The following is a 24878-nucleotide window of genomic DNA, read 5'->3' as shown; positions in this document are numbered from 1 at the left end:
CCTTGAGAGATGCGACCTCTCAGCCATAAAATAGTGACCGACTTTTCTGCCACGCCCTCTCCAGCGGATTTTTAAGCTCCCAGTGTTTCTGTGCACATTACCAAAGATAAGTGTGGTTTTAAGGTTTAAAAAATCATATATATATATATATATATATATATATATTTACAAACCAATTTAGGCATTTTTTGGTCCTTGTTCTTAAAAATTTCACTCTATAGATGAGATTATCCACATTTGGGTGGTCTACTATTTGTGGGTTTAAAGTGGAAAAGAAAAGAAAAGAATTAAAAAAAGAAGAAAAGCAAGATGTGTGAGCTTTACAATCATACATCATGATTTAAGAATGTGATTTTCACTAAAAGAGGGTTCTTTTCTTTGTTTTAGGGTCGTTTGTTGTTTTGGGTTTTGTGATTTGCAGATAAAGATAAGTAAAGATTGTGGCTTTTGTTAAAGAGAAGCTAAGGGTGTGTGGTGTTTCTGAGTTGTAGTCAAAAGTTCATGCTCTGGCTTCTTGGGTTCCTGTTGCGTTCAGAGAAGAATTAGACAACTTGGAAAAAGTTCCCAGTGTATTTGTTTCCTTATCTTTTTTGCGTTTTCATGCTGTCCAAACACTTTCCATCAATTGATGGTATAGCCATTTGTTTTGGGCTTGGGTTAGTTCACTAGAATTTCTGAAATTTTAAGCAGTTCTTTGAGGCAATTTATCAGTTATTTCGTCTGATGTGATATAAATAGACCTAAAGATGAGATAACTTGGAAAAAAGTTCACTTTCATGGGGTTTTCTTGCTATCCAAACATTTTCAATCAATTTAAGGTATATCTATTGATTTTGGGCTTGGGTGAGTTCCACTAGAATTTGTGAAACTTTAAGCAGTTCTTTGAGGCAATTTATCAGTTATTTTCTGTGATGTGATATAAATAGATTGAAAGATGAGATCTTTGAGTGGTGTAGGACTTGCTTTGAGTATTGTTTTTGGGGGTCTTCTACTTGCTCTTGTTGCTGAACTCTACATCTTGCTATGGTGGAAAAAGAGAATCACCAACAGAGACACTGAAGATGAATATATCAGCCCAGCAAGAGAGTTTCTGTGTTTGTTGTGTTGGAAAAGACCATCTTCATCTTTCAGCTCCACAGCTCTGAATCCCCAAGAACTATGTTCCTCTTTGAGAATCATAGACACCCATGTCCATGAACCACAATCTCAGCTCCATCTGCACTCAAACCAGGGCTTGTGGCTCAAACCCTTTGAAGAGTATGGTCCAGAGACTGAGCTCATGAGGCTGCAAAACATCTCAGGCCCACCAAGATTTCTCTTCACCATCAAAGAAGAAACAAAGGAGGATTTGGAGTCTGAAGATGGCAATAAGTCTAGGGATGGGTTGAGAAGTAGAAGCTTGAGTGATTTGGTTGTCACAGTGGAGACTCCATTTCTGACCCCTCTTGCTTCACCACCATACTTCACTCCTCCTCTTACCCCTAATTTGGACTTGTCATACAACCACCATGGATTCAACCCTCTCTTTGAATCATCAATTGATGCAGAGTTCAATAGGATTAGGGCATCACCACCTCCGAAGTTCAAGTTCTTGAGAGATGCTGAGGAGAAACTTTGTAGAAGAAAAATGATGGAAGAGACTGAGACTGAGACTGAGACTGAGACTGAGAATGGAATTCACAAGAGTGATGAGGAAAATGAGTCTTTTATCACACTTATTGTTGACAAGAACAAAGAGGGGAGAGAGCTAAATCACCATCATGATATACCACTGTACCATTCAAGCTCTTCACAGGTACTTCCTCTAGCTTCTTCTCCTTCAACATTCACAACACCAGCTAACAAGAAAGCCATCTTACATTAGAACTCCATCAACTGAACCAACCAAATTGGGTACACTCTTTTTTTTTTTTTTTTTTTTTTTTTTTTTTTTCTCTCTCTCTGTTTGTATGCATTCTACAAGAAATTTTCTTTTTTCGGATTTGGGTTTTCTTTTTTCTTCCTAATTGTATTGTGGGTGTTTGGGAATGAATTTAGTGGCTGATCTGCAAAACCCCTGTTCAATGTTATCTTGAATATTCATTAGGTAGACAACATCGAGAGGTGGTCTGATGCTAGTGGGAGAACTGTGTAGCCTGTGGGGTGGTTTGTTTTATTCAATCGCCATTTCTTCTGAGTTCTCTGGTACTGTACATTCATGTGGGTAATAGTACTATTGATTTTTATCAAAGAATATTGCAATTCTTTTTAGACCATAAAGTTTTCCCCTTCCTGTGGGTTGGTTTGTTTTATTCAATCTCCATGTCTTCTGAGTTCTCTGGTACTGTACATTCATGTGGGTAATGGTACTATTGATTTTTATCAAAGAATATTGCAATTCTTTTTAGACCATAAAGTTTTCCCCCTTCCCTCCTTGTCTTCACTAATTTTCCAACAATTTTTTTTTAATTTTTTTTTTTCCCTCCTATGGTAGAGTTCGAGCAAACACACACAAACTTACAAACTTACAGTATTATCCCTAGCAAGGCTCGAATTCAAATGCCCATTGGTTATGTTCCAATTTTTTTTGCCATCAATCATGAAATCATAATCTTGCTATCCCACATTATCTGAAGCTACCCATGGCCTATGATCAATCTATCAATGGATTAAGACCATCAGATCATCAATCAGCAAACAGATGATTGAAGAATTGATGCTTTTAGAAGATTTGAGAGAACTTTATATGTATTAGTCTATTGTTAAAAATAAAAATGACAGAGGTGAAATAAGGGATTAATTTAGAGTTTTTGGCTATAAGTTGATGCTTTTGGGCCTCTTCCTAAACAACAATGAATGAAATTTCCCGCGACAGTGTGTCCCGTGTGTAGATTGACCAAAAGGTATCACCTTTGAAGAATCATTCGAGTTAAAACCTTTTTCTCAGATCTTTGTGTATTAAATATTGTAAAATTCCAAGGTGACAAAATACAAATCCTTAAAAGCTATAAACCTTATATATATATATATATATCTCAAACAGACCTGCATTTTATAACTCATTCATCATACATCACATTGCAAGATTATGCATAAATAGTACCTGTTATGGCAATATGAGGCAAGACACAATAACTTGGAGCTCAGACTTGCAATCCAGAGGTAGGTATCTTAAACAATGTTTGGATGGTATGGGATTGTGTTTGTTTTTATAAAAATAATATCTCCCAGATGGGATCTGGTAACAAAAGAAAGTCTTGTTTTGGTCTTTTATCAAGTTATATACCGCGAACAGTGATTCGATTGATGATGAAAAAAGAGAATTCTCTCGATTCAGTTCTTCACCTAAATGACAGGAAAAAGGATTGATCAAATTTTATCGAGTCTGAACCAACCTGTCTAAACAGACAATTTGAAGATCACAAAAAGCATTTAGCATGTCATTTTCTGGCACATCACAGTTGAAGCTCGTCAATGAAGAGAGCAAGCATTTGCACCTTTCGGGCGCGATGACATGGGTGATGTCCCAATCCCTGTGCAGGTGAGGTTGAGCCAATAGAGAGGAGTTGAATTTTATTCACGGTTTCATAGAAACGTTCGTGCTTTCTAGGTGCAAATTTGTAACTTTCAATGCAAAAATATTATACTTGAGTACACACAACTTTAATGAATTGTCAAGGATTTTAAAACTATAAAATACCCAAAGACTATAATTTATTGACAAATTTTGAAACAATTGTGAAAAGAAGAACCAAAGGAAAAACGTAGGGTTCGTGTGGGAGATTACATGTCATTCAAAATTAATATAAAATTGGGATTTCATTTTCATTTAATTTCAATGATAAAATTAAATGGTATTGACAAACGACTATGATATGAATTAAAACTTTCTAAGTGTTATTCTTTTCTATGAAAAAAAAATCCATGCGTGTGTTAATATTAAATAGGTTAATGATAAATTGAAAAATAATTGGTTGGAATCATTCCAAAACAATTTTTAGCTGATACACAAACGAATTTTTGATTTTTTCTCTCGAAATTGTTTTGTAATTTTCTCAATCAAACATTTTTAAATTGAAAAAAATTATCTGTCCTCGTATTGTAAAAACTGTTGTTGAAAACAATTTTAAAAGTTTCAACCCAAACAAGGTCTTAAACTTTATGTCACTGCTCTACTAAATTTAAATATTATGAAAAAAAAAATTCATAACATTGCTCAACTTATTAATAAAAAAATAGAATTATATATATATATATATATATAAATCAGTCATTACTCTCTAATATTATCTACTAATTTTTGTGAGTTGAATTCATTAATGGCTTCGGCAAAAGTGTAAAAATGACATAATTAATTCATAAATAGTGAGAATTTAAATCGAAGAGGTGCGGTGCATAATACTAGCAGCATACTTGGAGCGTGAGACTTCCTCGAGAAATCACTGACTAGAACCCTCCTGACCGCATTTCTCAAGTACCTCTCTCTCTCTCTCTCTCTCTCACAAACACACACACACCATCATACCCATAAAACCTGAGAGCGACTCATCAATCCATAATCCATACTATCTTTGAGCGCTGTGTCTCACTTCAGCTGAGTAATTTCATCGAGCACCTGCTGTGCAATATACATCGGAGTAATGAGAGCCAACAAGACCACCGTCTTAACACTTGCAGAGAAATGCAAGGTCTCTCTTATATATATCCATATATACACACGATAATTACTCTCATCGCCTGATATCTTCAGTTTTGGTGGCGTCACTCATTACATTATTGATTTATTTTCAATTTTTGCAGAGTATATTAGCATCGAACTGGCAAGGTAATCTTAATACCATCAAAGCCGATGCTAAAGGAAGGTATTATTCAAAGACATCTGAATGAATAATTAAAGTATCAGCTAATCTTAGTTTTTCTTACCGAAATAGAGCATTTTTTTTTTTTGTATTTTTGATGAATTGTTTGTTTAGAATTGGGTTTGTTGTGTTTCTCTATGTTTTGATATTTCTTAGCAGTTTTTTGATGAATTGTTTGTTTAGAAATGGTTTTGTTGTGTTTATCTCTGTGTTGATATTTTCAGCAAGGAGGGAATTCACACTTCAAAGGTCAAGTACTTTGTCAAGAGAGGGAAGGCTTACATTTGGGTGCCCGAAAAGGACTTGCATAATATGGTAGGCTTTCCTTTTGTACTGTATAATTTTGTTTCTAAACTTTAGATGAATTACTGATAGAATTGTTGCTTCACATTTTTAGTTTAACGTTTTCGTGATTAATTTTGAAAATTGAATCATCTCATTCTATTTTATATGATATTTAACAAATTTTGGTAATATAATAGGATATCACCATGTTCATCACTGTATTAAAATTAAGGATTGAGGTTGCTTTTCAGAGTATGTTAGAGGCTTGTTTAGATCCTATCAAAAGGCTTGTTGAAATGCTATTGAACTGCAATAAGTACTCATCACAAAGTGGAATTGAATCAATTTGAGTAGTCCAAGTGTTTATTCTTTTGTCCTATCACCTAAGCAGTTTGCGACTTTGTAGTTTGCACATGAACAGATGGGAGGTCATCTTTACCAGAATAGTGAAATACAGTGGAATATGTTCTTTTAATTGTTTCAATTGCTCAGTTGAATCAATCCACTTATTTAGTTTGATGGTTTCTTGCTTGTTCAAGGGATTGAGAGTCCTAACAAGTAAGTATTTTGCATCAATATAGTGCATCATTGTTGTGAGGAGTGCGCAGCGGAGGCGCAAACAAAATTGCGATAACATGAACCTGGAAAAGTGCGACCTGTTGGTAATAGTGCGACTGGTCGGGCTTCCCCAGAATACCGCTGTCGTGAACAAGGCCATGAAAATCCAACCAAAGCAATAAAGCATTCACACAGCACAACACAAGATGTACGACCGGCCCGTGTACACCAACTCTTCTCCTAGAGTTTTTCTCTGATGTATTATTGCTCCCAGGGTAGAGGACCGATACTCGAGCAATACGCTGTGTACTGCAAGATACCTTCTCATAACGAGACACCTTCTCGAACGAACAGGTCGAATACGAAGAACTCTCTGGAAACTCGCCAAATGCCCTTGTGCACCACATTTTTTCTCTGCCTCTCTAGTAAACTCTCTCTGCTACGAGGACCAACTGGTTTTACTGGTACCGTTTGATGTCGCACAACTCACTCCCTCGTGAGGCTGCCCTTACAGGATACATGTTTCTCCACTCATGCCTCTCAACAATACCCTAGGTATCTATATATAGAGACCCAAACTTAATTATTTGGTGGACAAGGATTACAATTCGTTAGTGGCTAAGACTTGCCTTGATTTGTAGGCCACGACTTGCTTTACAGGAAATTATCATATAAAATAACTTTAAAATAGAAACCTAATTCTAATTGGAATATGAGCCACAATTCCTAACAATCACAACCCTCTTTGTTTCTTGATGATTTCTTTTTTCAACATTGAACTTAATTTTTTCTGGGCCATTATGATATAACCGTGTGAAGGTTTTTAAAATATTATATATGACCAAAGGGCCTCTAGCCCAATGGTATAACCTCCCTATCCTCAAAGAGGAGGGGTGGGGTTTGAGCCCAGGCGTGGACAAAAGTGTGTGTGAGAACTTACATGATCAAAAATAAAAAAATAAAAAAAAAAATGAACATGCAATAACCTAATCTATCTTTTTTATTTTTATTTTTATTTTTTATCTTATAACTTTAACAAAGGGATGTTTATTACTATGGGCTCCTAGAAAGCCCTACTAATGCATTTATAAGAAGTTGAAGGAAAAGAGAACACAAAGAAGATATAAATCTTAATAAAATGTTTCAATTTTAAGACATGGCCACTTGGGAACTTGTATTATCAAGTTCTAGCCTTAGTGGAATCCTGCTTTATGTTTATTTTAGCGTAGGATGCTGTTTGTCAGTATTCAGTACATCTTTTTATGTTTCAGAAGTAGTTCTATTATGGTATTTTGAAATTCTGTTTCCATCACTAGAGACCATAGAATTAGACCTCCAATAGTTTAATTGTAAAAATTTGTTCCTACTGATCTAGGGATGTTAAACTCAGGCTGCGACTAAAATCTTTTTGTTTCTCAGCATGACTAGGCCATTGTACCTCATCTCCTTCCTGTGTTCGTCACTTTGTACGTGGAACTTTGTAGAGGTTGCTTTCCATATATGCTTTTAGTATGGTCATAAAAATGAGTGCTGATTCCTTGGAAGTTATGGTTGCATGGTTCATATTATATACTTTCCTTCAATTCCATCCTCCTATTTTTTCTCTTTCTTTCAGTTTTCCATTATACATCAGCTATCTTTATCATTTTTGCTACAATATCTATTCCTAAAACATCTTAGTGCTGTAGCTGTTGATACCTAATTGTATGATTGACAATGATATTTTCAACTTTCAAGATTGCCCATACATGATATAAAATCTTTATATTTTATCATTTTAGTTGAGTTAATTATTTGAATGTGAAATTTGACTTGTCTCTGAAGTCTTCCGTTGTATCCCTTTTTCTCATGTAGAATACGATCATTGATGAGCGTGGTTCTTTTGCTGTGACCAGTCCCTACCCAGGTCCACTTGGAAAGCTACTTACATCAATAAAAAAGGTTACTGCTAAAAATTTGGTTATCTTGTTTCGTAATTTAGCTGATTCAGGGAGGTCAATTTCTGTGTTTTTCATTTTATAGATTTTAAATATTAGGCTTTCTTGGTAACCAGTTGCACAATAATGTACAGATTTTAATGTCTTTAACAAAATAACCTCGACTTAATGCCAGAATATACCAAAAGATCATTTATTTGTATGATGCAGTTACCAGCTCGGGTTGCTCTGAGTGGAGATGTTCTGCCTCTTGGTGATGAAAAGGTAAAGATATTATACTATGACTCTTCGTAAGTGTAAATCTCTTTTATTTTGACTGGGAATTTGGAGCTAATGTTGGTATATTTATCAGGATTGCATTTTATATGCGTTTTTATTACTTTTCCTTGCTTCATATTATTGTTTATATAATTGTGATCTATATCACAGCAAGTCCATTCATGCTACCTTGAAACTGATCATTTTATTATCAAATGAATTAGTAAATAAACTTATCTGAAGATTCTTGAATCTGTTAGATGACAGTTTGAAATATTTTGTTTGATCACTAGATAAATTTATGCTTGAGCATTTTTCTCATCTTATGACAGGCTGAGCTAGCTGCAGAAAGCCTTAGAGACACAATATTGTCAGAACGAAAAGCAACTAAGGAGTCTGCTTATTCAGTTTCTGGTATACTAAGTTCTGCTAATCTTGGTTCAACATCTCGCAGTGAAAACCTTCAGGATCTACTAGATGGAAATGAGCAATACACCATTTATAAGTTCAATATGAGGTAGGGCCTTTTCCTTTGGACTGTTTTCATCTCTTTTTATTTATTTATTTATTTTTTCTTTTTTGGTGTTGCTGCATAACTGTAGTCATGAGCATAATTTTTGACTAAAATATCATCCCAAAATACTTGGGTGAATGAGTCTGTTGAATCAGAGAAACATGGCATAAATTTCAAGTTCTGAAAGAAATCGAAGCTTCAGAACTTGAATGCGCTTTAATGGCACGGAATGGGTCTTATATTGCAGAAAAGTATGGTTTATCCTTATATCTCTTATTTTAAAATGTACTTACACTACCTGCCCACTAATGGATTTCTGCTACACACTTCATGGAATTGTAGCAAATCATTTGTGCTTGTGGGAACACCATAATATACATTACTTTAAATAAAATTAACCTTTTCATTTTATCCAAGAACATAAAATTATTACTAAAATAGCTTTTATCATGTCATGAATGTTTAAACAGATTAACATGACATGACGCATTTCAAATGGGTATCTCACCATTTTTCTGTAGGTTACTCTTCCAAGTTAAAAAATTCTTCAAATGGGGATTATGTGTTATTAATCCTAAGAAGTTTCATAGGATTAATATTTTGCAAGTAATAATGGCAGGTCTATAGGATTATGGCAATATTCATAACTGATGTTGGCATGGTTAAAATCTTTGGGTCATGTAAAATTTCTATATGATGTCAAAGAGGAGCTTGAATGTGTTTGAAGATTAAAGCTGTCATTTACAGTATTCAAATAAAAATCATATTGGAAAAAGAAAAAGGAACAAAAACTTCTTGATTACAAACTTACATCTGATACAAGTTATCAACTTTACAGTTCATATATGTATATTGATGGCGATGGAAGCACTCATGAAGTAGAGTTGGAGAATATTGAAGCATCTAAGGCAGATCCATTATGTAAGATTCTCATTGCAAGTACATATAAAGCATGATTACTCTGTATTAAACATTATGGTCCACAATCTTTTTATTTTTTATTTTTTGTCATGGAAGCTTATGTCTCCTGTATATATGTATATTTTTTGTTTCCATGTAGCACCTTTTTCTGCAAGCCTGATTGATGGGATTAATCAAAGTGATGTGAGGCGTAGAGCTCTGGTTCTTTTCTGTATCACACGCTTGAATAGACATGCAAAGGTAAGAAACTAGTCAACATATTACTGGTAAACATGGATATATCTACTATTAGACATGGTTGCAGCTACAGTTGTCCTTTACTAAACTGTTTTTTTAATATTCACATCCTAATTGTTACAAATGTTGCGTCATCGTTATTCTATTTAGTTATTATTAGTTTTTTTGATAAGTATTATTCTATTTAGTTATTATGTATACATTTGAATTAAATACTTGTCTAAGAGAGGGGCACGAGAAGACAAAGATTTACTTGAAGTTATTCTCCTGCTGTAATCTCTGTATTTCTCGAGTTAGATATGAGTATATGACCATCTATGCTATTTAGATTGTGTTAACGAATATAAGAATCTCTTATAAGTAATTGTCTTTCTTACTGGTGCAAATCATCTTGCCGATTATCTATTGTCATATATATCATGAGCTTTCTATTGTATTGGTGAGAACTTTCTACTCCTAGGGGTACAATCGCATTGATGGGTTATGGTGGACATTTTACGACTGGACTTCCAAGCTTGGAGGGTCAAGTCGGCGGTGATTTTCCTAAATAAGAGGTGTCGGCATCAATTACACTATCTGAATGAGATCAGGTTATTTAATCACCAATAAAGGTTACAACAATGCTTTGTTATTTTCTAATTTGTGAACCTCTAAAGATGAAGGCTTCCCATGTTCTTTTCTAAGCTTAACATTCTTGAAAGATTTTTGGAGAACTTCTCTTTTCCAAATTTCACAGATGGTTTATAAGTAACATGCTCAGAGGTTGGTAGAAATTCTTGTTTTCTTCCCCTCCTGTAAGTTAGATATTTATTAAAAGAAAGAACACATATACAATACAAGCTACAATGGGCATCCCCAGGCACAAAGAAACACAAACTGCAACAACAACAAACTAGAACAAAACAACCTACAAAAGACTAAAATCATGGTAGACACACATCAAGCTAGAAATAGAAGCCAGAAGCCTACAAATCCAGTACCAAAGATACAGAGAAACTAAAAGAATACAAACTAATCTGGAAACAATTTTAATAACTAGCTGAATTTCACCTGTGATAACCCCATTGATCAGCAAGCCATCTGTAAGGTTGGGGAGATTAGGGGAGGTTGGAGCTCTAAGTAGGTGAAGTCTCCGGTAGGGGTTTGAGTTTGGAAATTCATTCAGAAGGGTAGCAATGAATTTTCAAATCATATTCGGTTCAAGGTGATGGGTGGGAGGTGTGATACCCCTCGGATTCGAGACACGGGTTGATCAGGCCCAGGCCCAAACCCGAGGAATATCAAACAATTAATATGTTATAACGAACACGGAATATAAAATAAATTTAAGAAACAATAGTTTAAGCTGAAAGAAAACTAAAATATAAAAACCTTTAATATTAAATATACTTAAATCCCAATAATCCAAAACCTCCATAAGTTAACAACTCGGGAATCCATCTCTAGTGGACCCCTAAAAACCAAACTGAAATGAAAGTAAACTGAAGATAAAATCCAAATCAAATATCTGGAAGGAAGTCCTACATCGTTAGTAGAATGGAAGATTGTCTCTGCCCAGCACGAACAAGCTCAAGCCTGGAACTGACGTACACCTGAAAAATAGGAGTGGGTCAGGCCCACAAATAAGTTTTAACCTACTACAATCCAAGCAGAGACTCGATACGCATAGACACTCTAACCAACTCAACAATAACTATATAAGTCGTGTATATATATATATATCCACACTATGGACTCTCGTTGGACTATGATACGGGTCTCAACCTGAGTAGAAGGCAACATGCAAAACGCACTTGAGTGGGCATGACTACCTAAGCCTAACAGGGTACATTACAACCAGCATAGCCAGCTACGCATCCTACTACATATACGCTCCCTAACCGTCGACTCTGAGACTCAAGCTCATGTCACGGTACCATAATATTATATTTAAAATTCGTTCATAACCATCCATAATAAATCTAGTAAGTCGTTCAGCTTATTTAACTGCACAGACTTAACATAGATAACCAGTAATCCAGCTAGTCATTCAGCTTGTGCAGCTTCTTTGACTTAGCCTAAATATAAGTAGGATTTATTTTTAATCCATTCCCTTATTCCGTATAGGTAGGATATAGCAATTTTGAGCCAATCCAAACCTAGTATGTCACCGTCCCATACCGGTGCATACAATCCAATTCATCCGGCAGTTGATAGAATAAATAAAATTATAACTATCAACCAATCCATACATTCCACAATTGACAATAAAACATTAAGTACAAATATCAATTGTTCCATATTAAGCATGATAAAATAATTGTCAATTAACAAGCTTAATCCATATTACTCTGAAATGTCCATTAATTGATACTACAAGTTATACATGTAAACCAATTAATTCTAATCAACCATAACAGAATATAAATGTTCACAGGTTTATTTTTAGTAATTCTGGAACTTGACTAACTGCAAATCATCACTAAGAATTTTAATACCAAAGCTTAAACATCTTGCAGTTCCTCCCATCCAAACTGTAAACTAACTTGGGGCCAAATAAGCATACTAAACCATTTAAATCCACACGCTTATTTTATAACATTGGGATAGGTTTAATTGAGAATTTTATTGCTAAGAACTGCTATTCTAAGTGTTAAGCAATTCTGCATCATTTCATAACAAAAACACAGTAAACTGATTAATTAAGCATTGTCCACTGTCGCATTAAAACAAAGTTGTTTTATTTTGCATAAATCTTCTCTCAAGGATTTTAATCAAGCTTAGACCACCTCTAAACACCTCAATATAGCTTCCAACAGAAACTGAAAATTCCAAATTCCAAGTTCTGTAGCCCACAAAGTCGCAAAAAAATTAAAAAACGCACACCCGAGGGAAGAGCCTGCTCTACCAAAAGAAGAGCCTGCTCTTCCCATCTTGGAGCCGGCTCTACTAGAAGAAGAGCCTGCTCCAAGACCCCCTAGAGCCGGCTCTACTTAAAAGAAGAGCCTGCTCTTCTTCCGGAAGAGCCTGCTCTTTAAAACAGTGAGCCGTCTCTCTCTCTGTTCTTCATCGTTTTCAATTCCGGTGAGTTTCTGATGAATTGACCTTCATACCTAAGGTTCCTAAGTGTTTAAATCAGGTTCCAACTTGTTCCAGAATCCACTAAATTCTTTGTTCAGTTACTAAAATCAATTAAAGCATGAATTTTGCATCAAGAGTTTAATACGAGCAGTTTATGCCTTCCCGAACCCCAATTGTTTTAACACACCAAACTTGCAAACTAAATTAATTCCAGTGGTTCCCAACATGGTATAAAACTAATTAAAATCATTATTGATCAACCTACATGATTTAAAACAGAAATTACGCAACGAAGAATTTAATACAAACATTAACCAACTTGAACACACATCCAGTTTTAAGCATTTAAAACATGCAATCCAGTTCAGTTTTTAATCCTTATTAAATCCTGGAATTGTATCATTCGTGCAAAGAACACGAGCTAAAGGGAAAGAGATAGGTTTAGAACTTGCCTTTAGGTCTCAGTTTGAAACCTTACAGCGTTGCTTCCTAAATTCTCCGGCGAACTCCGACTACTGTAAACCTTCCTCTGTTCTCTCTCTCTGTCTCCACAGACGTGTTTAGGTTCTAAAACCCTAGGTAGAACCTTAATGTATATATTTATAGGATTAAGGTTACCCTAATTCTAGTCCTAATACTAGACAGGAAACTAAGTCGGCTAAAGAAAAATAAAACAAAACCCTAAGTTCAATTAACGAAAAACAGAAAAATAAAATAAAATATAATAATTAATTAATTAATTCACAAAACCACCACTAAATAATAAGTCATTTAAATAAAGTCACACTTAATCAACAAATTCACAACTAAATAAATAAAAACACAATTTAAATAATTAAATAAATTCCAGAACTATCCTTGTTAAATTAGGGGTATTATAGGAGGTATATTTGTTTTCGGGAGGACACTTGGTGTGGGGGATAGATCTCTTCCAGGCACATTTCTGAGACCTTTTAGGATCGCAGCGAATAAGCATTGTTATTGTCTTGATAATAGGAGGATGACTTGGGTATGCAGTTCGAACAACATTTGCAGGACTGGGAGTTGGAGGAGGCTGAGTTCTTAAAAAAGAAAAAAAAAAAAAAAAAAAAGTTTTCCTGTTGAATTGCAAAAACAGAACTTCACTTATGACTAAACCCTCTAGCATTTCTCTCCCTCCAAATAAAAATACACAGAAGCTGCCAGAGATAACTTTTCAATTCTCTTCTTTAACCTTTTGCCCCTTAATTCTTTAGCCAATTTAGAAATCAGCTCAGACCATTGAATGCTTTGATCCCTAACCATGAAATATCTCCAAACTGAGGACAGAAATGTTCCATTGTTAGAGTTTGGTTTTCCTTTTCAGTTGCTTTCGAAAATTGCAAGTTTGCAACAAAAGGAGGGTGGGAAGACACTAATTATTACTTATCCCTTCTTGGGAGCTTGGCCAAAATAAATGTGATTTGAGTATTCAGGGGATGACTCACCTGGTGGTGAAGTTTTACCATGGATGTTGTCTGATCTCTAGAAACAATTCTTCTTCTTCCTGAATGTTGATGAATGAAACCTCATTATATTTAGCTATTACTGATTGGTTGAGATTTGGAATTGAAACCTCAAAATATTTTTCATTTATTTTATTTTTTTTAATCAAAGGTTTTGGAATAAAATTTTGTTCAACTCTTAACGGAAAACTATTCACAGTACTTTTAATTTCTTCTTTCTTCAGACTTCAAATGAAAAAGAGGTCAACTGTTTATTCCTTGGGCTGTTAATCTGATTACCCAGAATCTCCTTATTATCTGTCCATTGAAAAGACAAAGAAAAGACCTCCTGCAATCTCTAGCCCTATTTCTGTGATCTAGTGCAAACTCAAATCTGAGTTTTCTGAACTGTTATGGTCAGATTTGACTTGTTGTGTTCCGTTTCTCATGTGACTGTGTGTTGGTTAGGTTTGTACGCATCCAAAATGACATATCACCATCTTCTTAATTTTGGTGTGAAAATATGTCCATTATCATTACTTTTGATCCCATTGAAAATTACAAAAATAACTCATCTTTGGTTTCATGTGAAGGATGCATTTATGCTTTCCATAGATCGGAAAGGATTTGACGTGCTGGGAATGGTTCTAGGTCCAGCAAAGGCTGATGGTTCTCGTGAATACCAGTGGAAAGATTTCAGGTTCCCTTTTATTGAAGAGGCACGTGATGTCGACACATTCTGTCAACGGCTTGTTGAGATGGAAGAGGAGGCCCTCAAGAAAATTAAAACTTTCAGTGGTTTAGGATGAAAATGAACTTGGATGACTGGACCTAAAGCACTCTTGCAGCAACATTTTCTTCGTGTATTTTGGTTATATAGACAATGTAATGGAACATAGAGTAATATCAACTAAAAAAAGTGGGCACTGGGCAATATATGGTTTATCGGTTCACATTAAACATATATATGTATATATATATATATGCTGATCTATGCTTAATCCATTATAGCGTATGGAATGAACTGTGTCTATGGTTATATATATGCATTGACTGGACCAACATCTACCCTATGGGAAAAAAAGGGTCATAAAATTAATGGATTCAGAATGTTTTGGACCCTATCATCTTTTGTATGTGTACACAAATTGTATTGGGGGCATCGATTAATTTTCCTTATCTATGTTGGAATCTCCCAGTAGGAGCATCTTGATATAAAAATCACGTGAGCAGCAATTGACAATGAGGTTATCTGCTCCTTAAAATTGATTTACAGGTCTCAAATTCTCTACTACAAGCACGTGATCAATGGTGTACAGTGAGAGAGACCGAATTGTTTTAATATAAATGTTTGTGCTAGGCAAAGTTTAATTCCAATGCCCAGTCTTATACCAAATATGTATTATATATATAATATGTGTGTGTGTATATATATATAGAGCGAGTGAGATGTGGGAAGGGGAGGTGACAGCAAGTGAAGGAATTAATAATGGTGTAAAAAGCTGCAATGGTTGTGCTTACTTTCCAACTATGTATCTATACAGGTAAAGGGCGGCTTTTTGCATGAAAATGAGTTAAAGACATATTCTGCTAAAGATTGATTAGATAGGGGAATTAGATTCCGAGACCACCAACTTTAAATTCCTGATTTTCAAAATCACATGCACACATTCAACAAGCTACAGATTTGATTCACAGAATCACAATGTGTTGCATGCACGATCCACCACTAGTCGGTTAATTAAATTAACAATAATTCTCATTTGTCTTCAACCATCCCCCATTTTGCATACTTGACGCAATAACAAGGTCGCTACAATTTGATTTGGGAGTCGCGAATTTAAAATAAAAAACCTTCTCTCTGGCATTCGAATTGAAAGTTACGTATATCTACGCTTTTTCAAGACTTCATAATAACGGATACTTTTTGTATGAGATTAACATTTTTATCATTCTCCTTATCTTTGTTAAAAACGTGATAAGGAATCTAAAAGCTTTTAGATTTTGGTTGGTGACTTCACCCTCTTCACACTTGACATTTGATAAAAAAAAAAAAAAAAAAATGGCACTTTATTTGTATAATGAAATATAATGAACAATTAGTGATGGAAATGAGAGGAACAAGGCAGGGCCAGCAAGACCCAATGGACCGAGTTTGCTCTTTAATGTAACTATCCTACTCTTTGGATCTTTACTATAACTTTATACCTTAAATCAATGTTTTAAAAAAGTATTAAAAAGACCTTTATTTGTTTCCTCAGATACAATTGCATGTGGGAAAATTTTCAAATCAACCACAAAAATTTCCACCACTAAAATACATTTGAAGTGTGCTTACACAACCGGAATTGACATCTTGATTTAATTTCTATAATAGAAATTAAAAGCGGAAAAAAAATAGAAATTAAAAGAAATTTATGCTATATTTGGTAGTTTAGAAGTGAATGTGACTTATAATTTTTATTGCTAATTATATATACTAATAAAAACGACTATAATTTAGTAATCTACACATAAATCTAAACAGAGTACGGTGGGGTGACCTTCCCCCACCTCGCAGCCGTACGGTTTTTTCCTTCTAAACCTCATTCTCGTTTAAACAGGGCCGCTCCATCCTATCGGGGCAAATTGCCATCCTTATTTGGAAGTATCGTATCGACACCTTTAATTTAAAATTAAAAAAAAGCGGTTAGTTCAAGATTTAATCTAATCTTTATCCAATTTGAAATTCAAGACTGATTTAGTGCGCAAGGTTAGTTTTGTTCATACAAGATTGTGTCTCAAACCTTAACTTTACTATTTTAAATAAAGAGTCACTTCATTGTACAAGCTAGCTCTTGTCCTAAGTAATAGGAAAAAATATGATATATCTAAAGTGTACCTCATCACATATGTCATGATACGCATTTAATTATTTAAAACAAGATTTTGCGAGAATTATTATTAGTTAAAATTTCGTTTCAAAATTCATTTACAATATTATGATATGGATCAATCAAACTTTTGTGTTCTCCTTTCGTTTTTTAACTTGCTCGTGTAATATTTTAAGATAATTTGATTTAGTTTTTGTTTTAGAACGATGCCATTTTAATATGTGCAATGTGATGATCTAACTTATGCATAATTTTAAAAACTTATGCATAATTTTAAAAACTTATGCAACTTTCAGATAAAAAGACAAAAAAAAAAAGAAACTTATGCATCATTTTTCTTGCTCGAAGTATATTACTTATTTAAAGAAGATCTCTTAACAACAACTATGAGGTGGACCTCACGATGTAGCTTTACCCCCTTTTTTTTTTTTTTTTTTTTTTTAATTGGTACTCACACACACATCTCTTTTGAAATTTGAATTACTAATTTTTCTTTAAAAAGTAAAAAGATGATAGGCCACATGTTGATAATACATTAATAAAATATTATGTTTAATACAATAAAATAGTCAAACGGGACCATGTAATAATTTTTCAGACTCCACACTGTGTAATTTGTTTTTTACCCAATTTAACCCCCCCAAAAAAACCTATTAATTCTTGAGCTTTATATTCATAAATAGTTTGTTTGTTTGTTTTTTTTTTTTTTTTTTCCTAGGTTTAAATAGTTTTGAAGTTAAAGCTGATAGATGCACAAGGTGTACGGGCCTTCTTTGAGGAAGAAGCAAAGTAGTAGGGTCCTTTTTGGTAATTGATGTTTTGGAGTGTTGGACCACCACATTAATAAGTGGTCTTTCCTGAACCATTTTTCTTCTTTTCAGCCTTATGACTAGCAATTTTGTGTCGTACTATCCACAACTATTTACTTCAAAATCCCTCCTACTTCAACTTAAACTTTCCCATGCCATGATGTTCTATATATCCATTTCATGGGCTTCAAATAGGGACGGACTTGTTTAATTGTCCCCACTAAATTTTTATTTATTTTTTAAATATTAGTACTACTGATATATATATATATATATATATATATATATATATATATATATATATAACATTTTATTTATTTATTTTTTTATTTTTAGTCTATAAAATTTTAACATTGTGATATTATTGGAAAAAAAAAAACGCTATTTCCCTTTTACATAATTTCTTAAGTTTGTCCTCACAGAAAAGTATATGTGTCGATTAATTAAACAGTCAGATCTACACATGAATGTCCGCTTTTAAACTTCAAATACGATGATGGATTGATATGTTAAATTTCCCCATGAATGCACTAATTATTTTTATTTATTTATTGGAGACTATAATTCTCAACCTTATAATTTAGCATGATGGGATAAATTCTTACACTATATATACATTTATGACAAAAAAGGTGAGACATATATATCATAGCCCCCATCGTATACCAAACTTAGAATAACCATCACAAAGTGATACAAGGCATAAATATCGTGACATATATTATATCAACTAATTAATGGGAAGTGGACAAGGTGGCTGCACATTCATGGAATCAAGTTAAGATTTTTAGTCTTTTTCTACAAAGATTTGATGCGAATATTAATTGTTTATCTCATGGCACTTAAAAATCTTCGAATTTAAATGATATATGTAATTTATAAGTGACTGTACAAATCTAAATTATATTTTACAATCAAAAGTTTAAAAGGCCGGTAGTTACAAGGTTTCCACTCATTAAATGTTTTTATTTACCTTTTATACATATAGTTTATTAAATTATACAAAAAAATTCAGGGAATTTATTTATTTTATTATACATTTTATGCATATGTATTATTAAATTATACAAATGACCTCCTAAAATTATTATTAGTTTTCAAAAAAAAATATTTCTAATTCTTTCTTTGTTCCTCTTCTTATTCATTTTTTTTTTTTTATACATATAGTTTATTAAATTATACAAAAAAATTCAGGGAATTTATTTATTTTATTATACATTTTATGCATATGTATTATTAAATTATACAAATGACCTCCTAAAATTATTATTATTTTTCAAAAAAAAATATTTCTAATTCTTTCTTTGTTCCTCTTCTTATTCATTTTTTTTATTTTTATTTTTTATTCTTTTCTGCAAAATTAGAAAAAACTGCATTTCATATTTAATCAAATCCCTTTTTTTTTTTCAAAAGTTTTCTCATATTTTTCTTTCGTTTACTAGCAAAAAAAAAATATATTATGATGTGTTAATGTTCCCCCTAAATCAAATTTCTACTTTGGTTCCTGAGTGTGAGTGGAGAATTTAGTGGGAGCGGAGACATGTAGCTCCTTCCATGAAAAGGGTGTAGTAGAGGGAGGGAGAGAGAGAAAGAGAGAGAGAGAGAGAGAGAGAGAGAGAGAGAAAATTTTGGACGGAATGACTAGAGAAGTGTATATATATATATATATATATATAATAAATTTATAGCAATTTTTTATTTTTATTTTTAAGTTAAAACAAACATAAATCCATTATTCACAATATGTGAGTTAAGAGGCCAGTTGGTATTACATCGTTATATAAATAACATTGATGAAGGGAATTTGTGTAATACTCAAAAAGATTACGTTTAAAAAACTCAGTAAAAACACGATATAAAATCTTGTACAGTAAAGGTTTTACTTTCTCATCGAGCCATAGAGCCTGACAGAATGTTTATATATATATATGAGGGTAGAAGAAAAGGAGTGTGAGGGAGCACGTTGATATATATATATATATATGTATGTATGTGTTCTTTGGTAGGCAGTAGACAAGAAGGTGTTATGGGACCTTCCATGGAGCTGATGTGGCACGTGGGAAAAGTAGGTATCCCCGACCGTAAGCATCTGATCACGACCGCTCTCTTTCCTCCACCTCTCGCCACTTGGTCCGTCTCTCTCCACCCCCCTTCCTCCCCTCTCTTACCATCTCTCTATAGTCTATATATATATATATATAAGTATGGTATGTGTACGTATAATTTTGCCATGAAAAACTATTCTTCGGTCATACCATATTGATTCTAGAAAATTCATTTTGTTGTCCTTTCAAATTAATAAATTTTATCCAAAAATATGAATTTTGAAAGTCTTAATGGAGATGTTACTGCGTAATTTTAATCAATCATTAGTAACACATGTTTAGGACAGATTCTCGAACATTTTTAGGCACATTTAGATTATGACCACATCATTATAATATGGTATTTAGGTTCCTAATATTTTATTGAAATCGCGTAATACGCTTTTTCATAATTTTTGGAAATTTTTTTTCAAGATTTGTAAACATTCTCAAATGATTTTTACACTCCAAATAATTCACTTCAACATGTTTAAAAACTCATCTTTCAAAATAAATCTATGCCAAAATGGGAATAGAATATCCTAGATCAAAACATGTCGTTTTCGAATTACCTTGGATCATATTCTTGTAGAATAATATATAATATAGTACAAATTGTACAATAGTGCAAAGAAAAAGATTGTGTAACAACTAATAATTCACAATAAGCACGTACAAAGCACACTATCAAGTCCCAGTGTTAGTAAGCCTCTTTCATAGTTTAAACGTGCTTCAAAGGGATAATATTCTAACCAGCAAAAAAAATCAAATCGAATCAACAGCGCCCATGTTTTTTTTTTTTTATTTATTTTTTTTTTATTGAAAGATAAAACAATTCACTCACACATACTGTCTCTAATAAAGTTCGAACTCAATATCTCTCTTTGAAAAATATGAATCCTATTACGGCCATGTATTATACACGTACACATATATATGCCAACTATACCAATATGCATCACATACTATTTTTCCGGCTTCTATTTTACCAACTATTTAAACTTTCTATCCTACTTTATTTTTTCCCATTTTTTTTTTTATTAAGATAAATTTAATTTATCAACGAGTTATTAGCTCAGTTGATACAATCCCTCATACTTCAAAGAGGTTCAAACTTCAAACCCATAACGTTAATTTGTGTGCCCATTAATATATACCTAACCCAAAAGAGAAAAATAAAAAAATAAAAAGAGATTAATTTAATTTAGAAAAAAAGGGAAAATATACTACACAGGAGATAGGCAAGCCCTAAAACACCTCAAAGGGACATGAGCGTTAAAGGAGGCCGGCCCAAAGCCACTAGGATCGGAGAACCTATAGTATCAGATACATTCGCGGGAAAAAAGCAGCTCGAAAAATATTAAAGCAGCATATATATATATATATGCTATATATATATATATACACACACACACATATTAATATATGGTTATAAATATTAAACTCAATGCCGAGACATATTTGTAAAGAGAAGTTGGAGTGGATCACCCAACAGGGGTTTGCTTAAAAATGTCAATATATAATTCTTTTCAATCCTTTCCAATTTTGGCAAAACAATCTCTTATGGTGGAGATCATTTTGTAGTAGAAAAACTTTTCTATTTACATGAAATCCTAATGGCAAGACGGTTATTTTAAAAGAAAAAAGGTGTATATATATATAAAAACCTCATGTACATCTTCCAACAATTTGTTCTACGTAAAGGAACAAAGAATTCATTTCATATTTCCATGCATATACATACATGTATATATAATATAATAGCTGGGGACACACCGGAAAAAGAAAGCTACATCCGATGGTGACACTTCCACACCCGACTCCACCACCAAAGACTCAACTACTTTTTCCATTTAATCTACTTCCATGGTTTTCATATAAATCTCTCTCTCTCTCTCTCTCTCTCTCCCTATATATATATATATATATGTATGTGTGTGTATGCATGACTACCACTAATTAATCTTCTTTGATTATCTGACCAGTGCAGTTAAACAGCATATTGAAAAAGTTAAAATGGTTAAGAAATTTACCTGTTGAATCAAACCCTAAAAAATTAATAAAAACAAAAAGAGAGTACTACTAGTGCACTAGCTACTATAGCAAGAACAAAAATAAATAAACACCTCTCCTTTATCTTTCCATTGAACTCCTCCCTCCTCCTCTCTTTTCTCTCTCTCTAGATCTCTCTATCTCTCTCTCTCTCTCTCTCTGCAACTCTCTTAATTGTTTTGATTCTCTCTCTCTCTCTCCACAATATATAACCCCATCAAACTTTACAAAAGATAGAATTAAAGATCAAGCACCATGGTTTTCTCATCCGTTCCCATCTATCTAGATCCTCCCAACTGGCAACAACAGGTAAGGGTTTTCAACTTCTTTCCCTAGAAAAAAAAGCAAATTCAAAGACAAATATTCTTACCTTTTTTTTTTTTTTTCCTCTTTATTTAATCTCTTTGTTGAATATACCATATATTTGATTTTCTTGCTTTTTTCAATTTCACAGCAACAAAATCATGAACAAGGAGGTGGAAGTGATAATTCTCCTCAGTTACCACAATCTATGCCGCCTCCTCCTCCGGTTGGAGGTGGTGGCACCACCGGCTCGATCAGGCCTTCGTCGATGGCTGATCGAGCCAGGCTAGCCAAGCTGCCACAGCCTGAGGTGGCGCTGAAATGCCCGAGATGTGAATCAACAAACACAAAGTTTTGCTACTTCAATAACTACAGCCTTTCGCAGCCTCGCCACTTCTGCAAGACCTGCCGGAGGTATTGGACTAGAGGGGGTGCACTGAGAAATGTGCCGGTGGGAGGAGGTTGCCGGAGGAATAAGCGAAGCAAAGGAAGAAGATCCAAATCTCCCGTCACCACCGCGGAGGGCCGCCAAGCTGCCACTTCTAGCTCCTCCAATGCAGTTTCCTCCAGTACCTGCACCACTGATCATGTAATAGGTCATCTCCCCCCTCCACCACCACAATTACCTTTCTTGCCCTCTTTGCATCATCTTAGTAATTTTGGTGCCGGGGACATGGGGTTGAATTTCGGGGGAATTCAGCCAACGGTGGCGGCAGGAATAGGTGGCGGAGCTGAGATGGGATTCCAAATTGGTGGTGGTTCGAGTGGTGGACAGTGGAGATCACTGCAGCAATTCCCTTTCTTGGGTGGTTTGGAGCCACCGTCTGGTGGGATATACCAATTTGATCAGAGTAGTGAAGGTGTTGAGCTACAGGGTTATGCAGGTGGGCCCAGTACTGGTCATCAGCTTGGGTCTAAGCCTTTGGATTCTGGGATTAGTCATCTGGCTGAGGTGAAGATGGAAGCAAATCATCAAGGGATGAATTTGTCAAGAAATTTTTTGGGTATTCAAGGAAATGATCAGTATTGGGGTGGCAATGCATGGACTGATCTCTCTGGTTTCACTTCTTCCACAAGCCATCTCTTGTGATTCTATATAAATAGTCTCTCTTGTTCTTCAAAACCCTACTCAAACTTTCCTTTCGGTTCTTCAATCAACTTAAGGATCAAAGTTTCAATCAATGCCCTTCTTAACTTGCAAGCACCAACCACAAGAATATTATGAGAAAATTCATATGCAGCTAGCATCGATTGCTCGATGAATTCGTCTCCTGAAGATCTGCTGAGAAACCTAGGAAGTGGGTAGAGTATTTCCATTTTAATTTTTGAATTTGGTTTGTTTATGAGTTTAGTATTTGGTTGTGTTTAAAGAAGTAGGTGGTTTGTTCATGGAGTTCATTATCTGACTTGAAGGGTAAATTGTTATAACTGGTCCAAAGCAGTTCTATATGATGTGATATATTCTATGAAAATGTGTCTTGGATCAATATTTACCGGGAAAAAAAATGTGTCTTCAATATCATTTTTATTCATACAATATTACCGGCCATTACCTTCGAAAAGAGTACTTCAATATCGCGGAATCAGAAGCAAACTTGTTGAAGCCCCCTCATATCTCTCTTCAACTTGCAATTATTCATAAACTCCCTCTGATTTAGACCATAAAATCATAAATCTATTTAAGATGTTGAAGATAGGAACAAAATATCTTTTCATTTTGTTGAATTTTTTTCTCTCCTCTACTTCTTAATCAACATTCGATTATGAGAGAAAGTGTTCATAGATATGTCACTAGAAGGGCTATGTCATCCTTGAAAGCCTATTTCTGTTTGAATTAAGTATCTATTTGTACTTCAACCCACAAGGTTCGAGATCTGGTATCTTATTTGGAGAAGTAGCTTCAAGTAGCTAGCATATACTAGCCTGAATATTGACTCAATGAAATGGCCAGGTATGTGAAATTGCTGCATTTGTTTTTGAGTGATGATACAAAAATCGATCGGTTCTTGTGCTACTCCAATTAAGAGCATCCTAAGAAAAAAACCCTCTCTCATAGTAGGTGTACATCTCTATATTTGTAACAAAAACCTATCTGCATTTACATCATTTCATTTGTTTTTTAATCTTAGTTTCATATGGTCAATGGCGTGTGACAGTCACTAGAACTCTTCTTCCATGCTTGGCTAGCTAGCAAGAGTAGCTACAGAAACTAACTAGCTAGACTGTCTATATATCTTCATTAAACGCAAGACTCTCCCATCCCCTGCAACTCTCTCTCTCTCTCTCTCTGTGATGTACAAATATAAAAGACATAGTGCCCAGAAACATTATTGTCAACTTGCTTTCTTTAGATCAGCACTGAGCAATTCTTTATCTAGGATGGCCTCTTCATCGGAACAGTGGATCAATTGTGATGAAATTTCAGGGTTATATTGATTAAGGCTTAGGTCATAGACATAAAGCTTGAAAGCTGATGTGTGGCATTGATGGTACAGTGTACTCTTCCTTTAATCATCTATGTGGCAATCCCAAATTCCTAGAGACCTTCATGTCTCATGTTTTTTTGGAGTTTTTACTTGAGGTTAGTTTGTTTTTACTGAAATCTTTCAACAATGCATCTCAATTTGTGCCATTGCTTTACACTTTTTATTTTATCCAAAGGGTAGTGTGTTACAATGATTTTGGA

The 24878-nt window shown here is 34.1% G+C and overlaps 3 protein-coding genes across 4 annotated transcripts; all 3 read left to right on the top strand.

Annotated features, from left to right (window-relative positions):
* On the top strand, nucleotides 1-2233 carry LOC132270946 (uncharacterized). Its single transcript, XM_059772167.1, has one exon. The coding sequence runs from the start codon at nucleotides 935-937 to the stop codon at nucleotides 1862-1864; it is 930 nt and encodes a 309-aa protein (XP_059628150.1). The 5' UTR covers nucleotides 1-934; the 3' UTR covers nucleotides 1865-2233.
* A 2148-nt stretch (nucleotides 2234-4381) lies between these two features.
* On the top strand, nucleotides 4382-15114 carry LOC132270944 (uncharacterized). Of its 2 annotated transcripts, XR_009469611.1 has the most exons (10): nucleotides 4382-4667; nucleotides 4780-4841; nucleotides 5063-5153; nucleotides 7536-7622; nucleotides 7829-7882; nucleotides 8209-8393; nucleotides 9229-9311; nucleotides 9451-9551; nucleotides 10009-10138; nucleotides 14665-14795. XR_009469611.1 is itself a non-coding variant. In XM_059772166.1 (9 exons), the coding sequence occupies exons 1-9, from the start codon at nucleotides 4620-4622 to the stop codon at nucleotides 14878-14880; spliced, it is 927 nt and encodes a 308-aa protein (XP_059628149.1). In that variant the 5' UTR covers nucleotides 4384-4619; the 3' UTR covers nucleotides 14881-15114. The 2 variants fall into 2 exon arrangements, 1 of the variants encoding a protein (XP_059628149.1); XM_059772166.1 differs by lacking the exon at nucleotides 10009-10138 and having other exon boundaries at nucleotides 4384-4667; nucleotides 14665-15114.
* A 6688-nt stretch (nucleotides 15115-21802) lies between these two features.
* On the top strand, nucleotides 21803-23793 carry LOC132270943 (dof zinc finger protein DOF3.6-like). Its single transcript, XM_059772165.1, has 2 exons — nucleotides 21803-22198; nucleotides 22344-23793. The coding sequence occupies exons 1-2, from the start codon at nucleotides 22145-22147 to the stop codon at nucleotides 23280-23282; spliced, it is 993 nt and encodes a 330-aa protein (XP_059628148.1). The 5' UTR covers nucleotides 21803-22144; the 3' UTR covers nucleotides 23283-23793.
* The last annotated feature ends 1085 nt before the right edge of the window (nucleotides 23794-24878 follow it).

This window comes from Cornus florida, unplaced genomic scaffold (assembly GCF_030987335.1).
Source record: "Cornus florida cultivar Cherokee Brave unplaced genomic scaffold, ASM3098733v1 CherokeeBrave_3.0.0_Hap2_Chr08, whole genome shotgun sequence".
NCBI classification, from domain to species: domain Eukaryota; kingdom Viridiplantae; phylum Streptophyta; class Magnoliopsida; order Cornales; family Cornaceae; genus Cornus; species Cornus florida.
The sequence above is the reverse complement of the archived record's forward strand: the minus strand, read 5'-3'. Positions and strand labels throughout refer to the sequence as shown.

Excerpts from the sequence above, each read along its gene's own strand:
- LOC132270946 (XM_059772167.1), top strand. The coding sequence starts at position 935 with ATGAGATCTTTGAGTGGTGTAGGACTTGCTTTGAGTATTGTTTTTGGG.
- LOC132270944 (XM_059772166.1), top strand. The coding sequence starts at position 4,620 with ATGAGAGCCAACAAGACCACCGTCTTAACACTTGCAGAGAAATGCAAG. Across the intron at positions 5,154-7,535 it reads AAAAGGACTTGCATAATATG|AATACGATCATTGATGAGCG; the intron begins GTAGGCTTTCCT and ends TTTCTCATGTAG. Across the intron at positions 7,623-7,828 it reads TACTTACATCAATAAAAAAG|TTACCAGCTCGGGTTGCTCT; the intron begins GTTACTGCTAAA and ends TGTATGATGCAG.
- LOC132270943 (XM_059772165.1), top strand. The coding sequence starts at position 22,145 with ATGGTTTTCTCATCCGTTCCCATCTATCTAGATCCTCCCAACTGGCAA. Across the intron at positions 22,199-22,343 it reads CTCCCAACTGGCAACAACAG|CAACAAAATCATGAACAAGG; the intron begins GTAAGGGTTTTC and ends TCAATTTCACAG.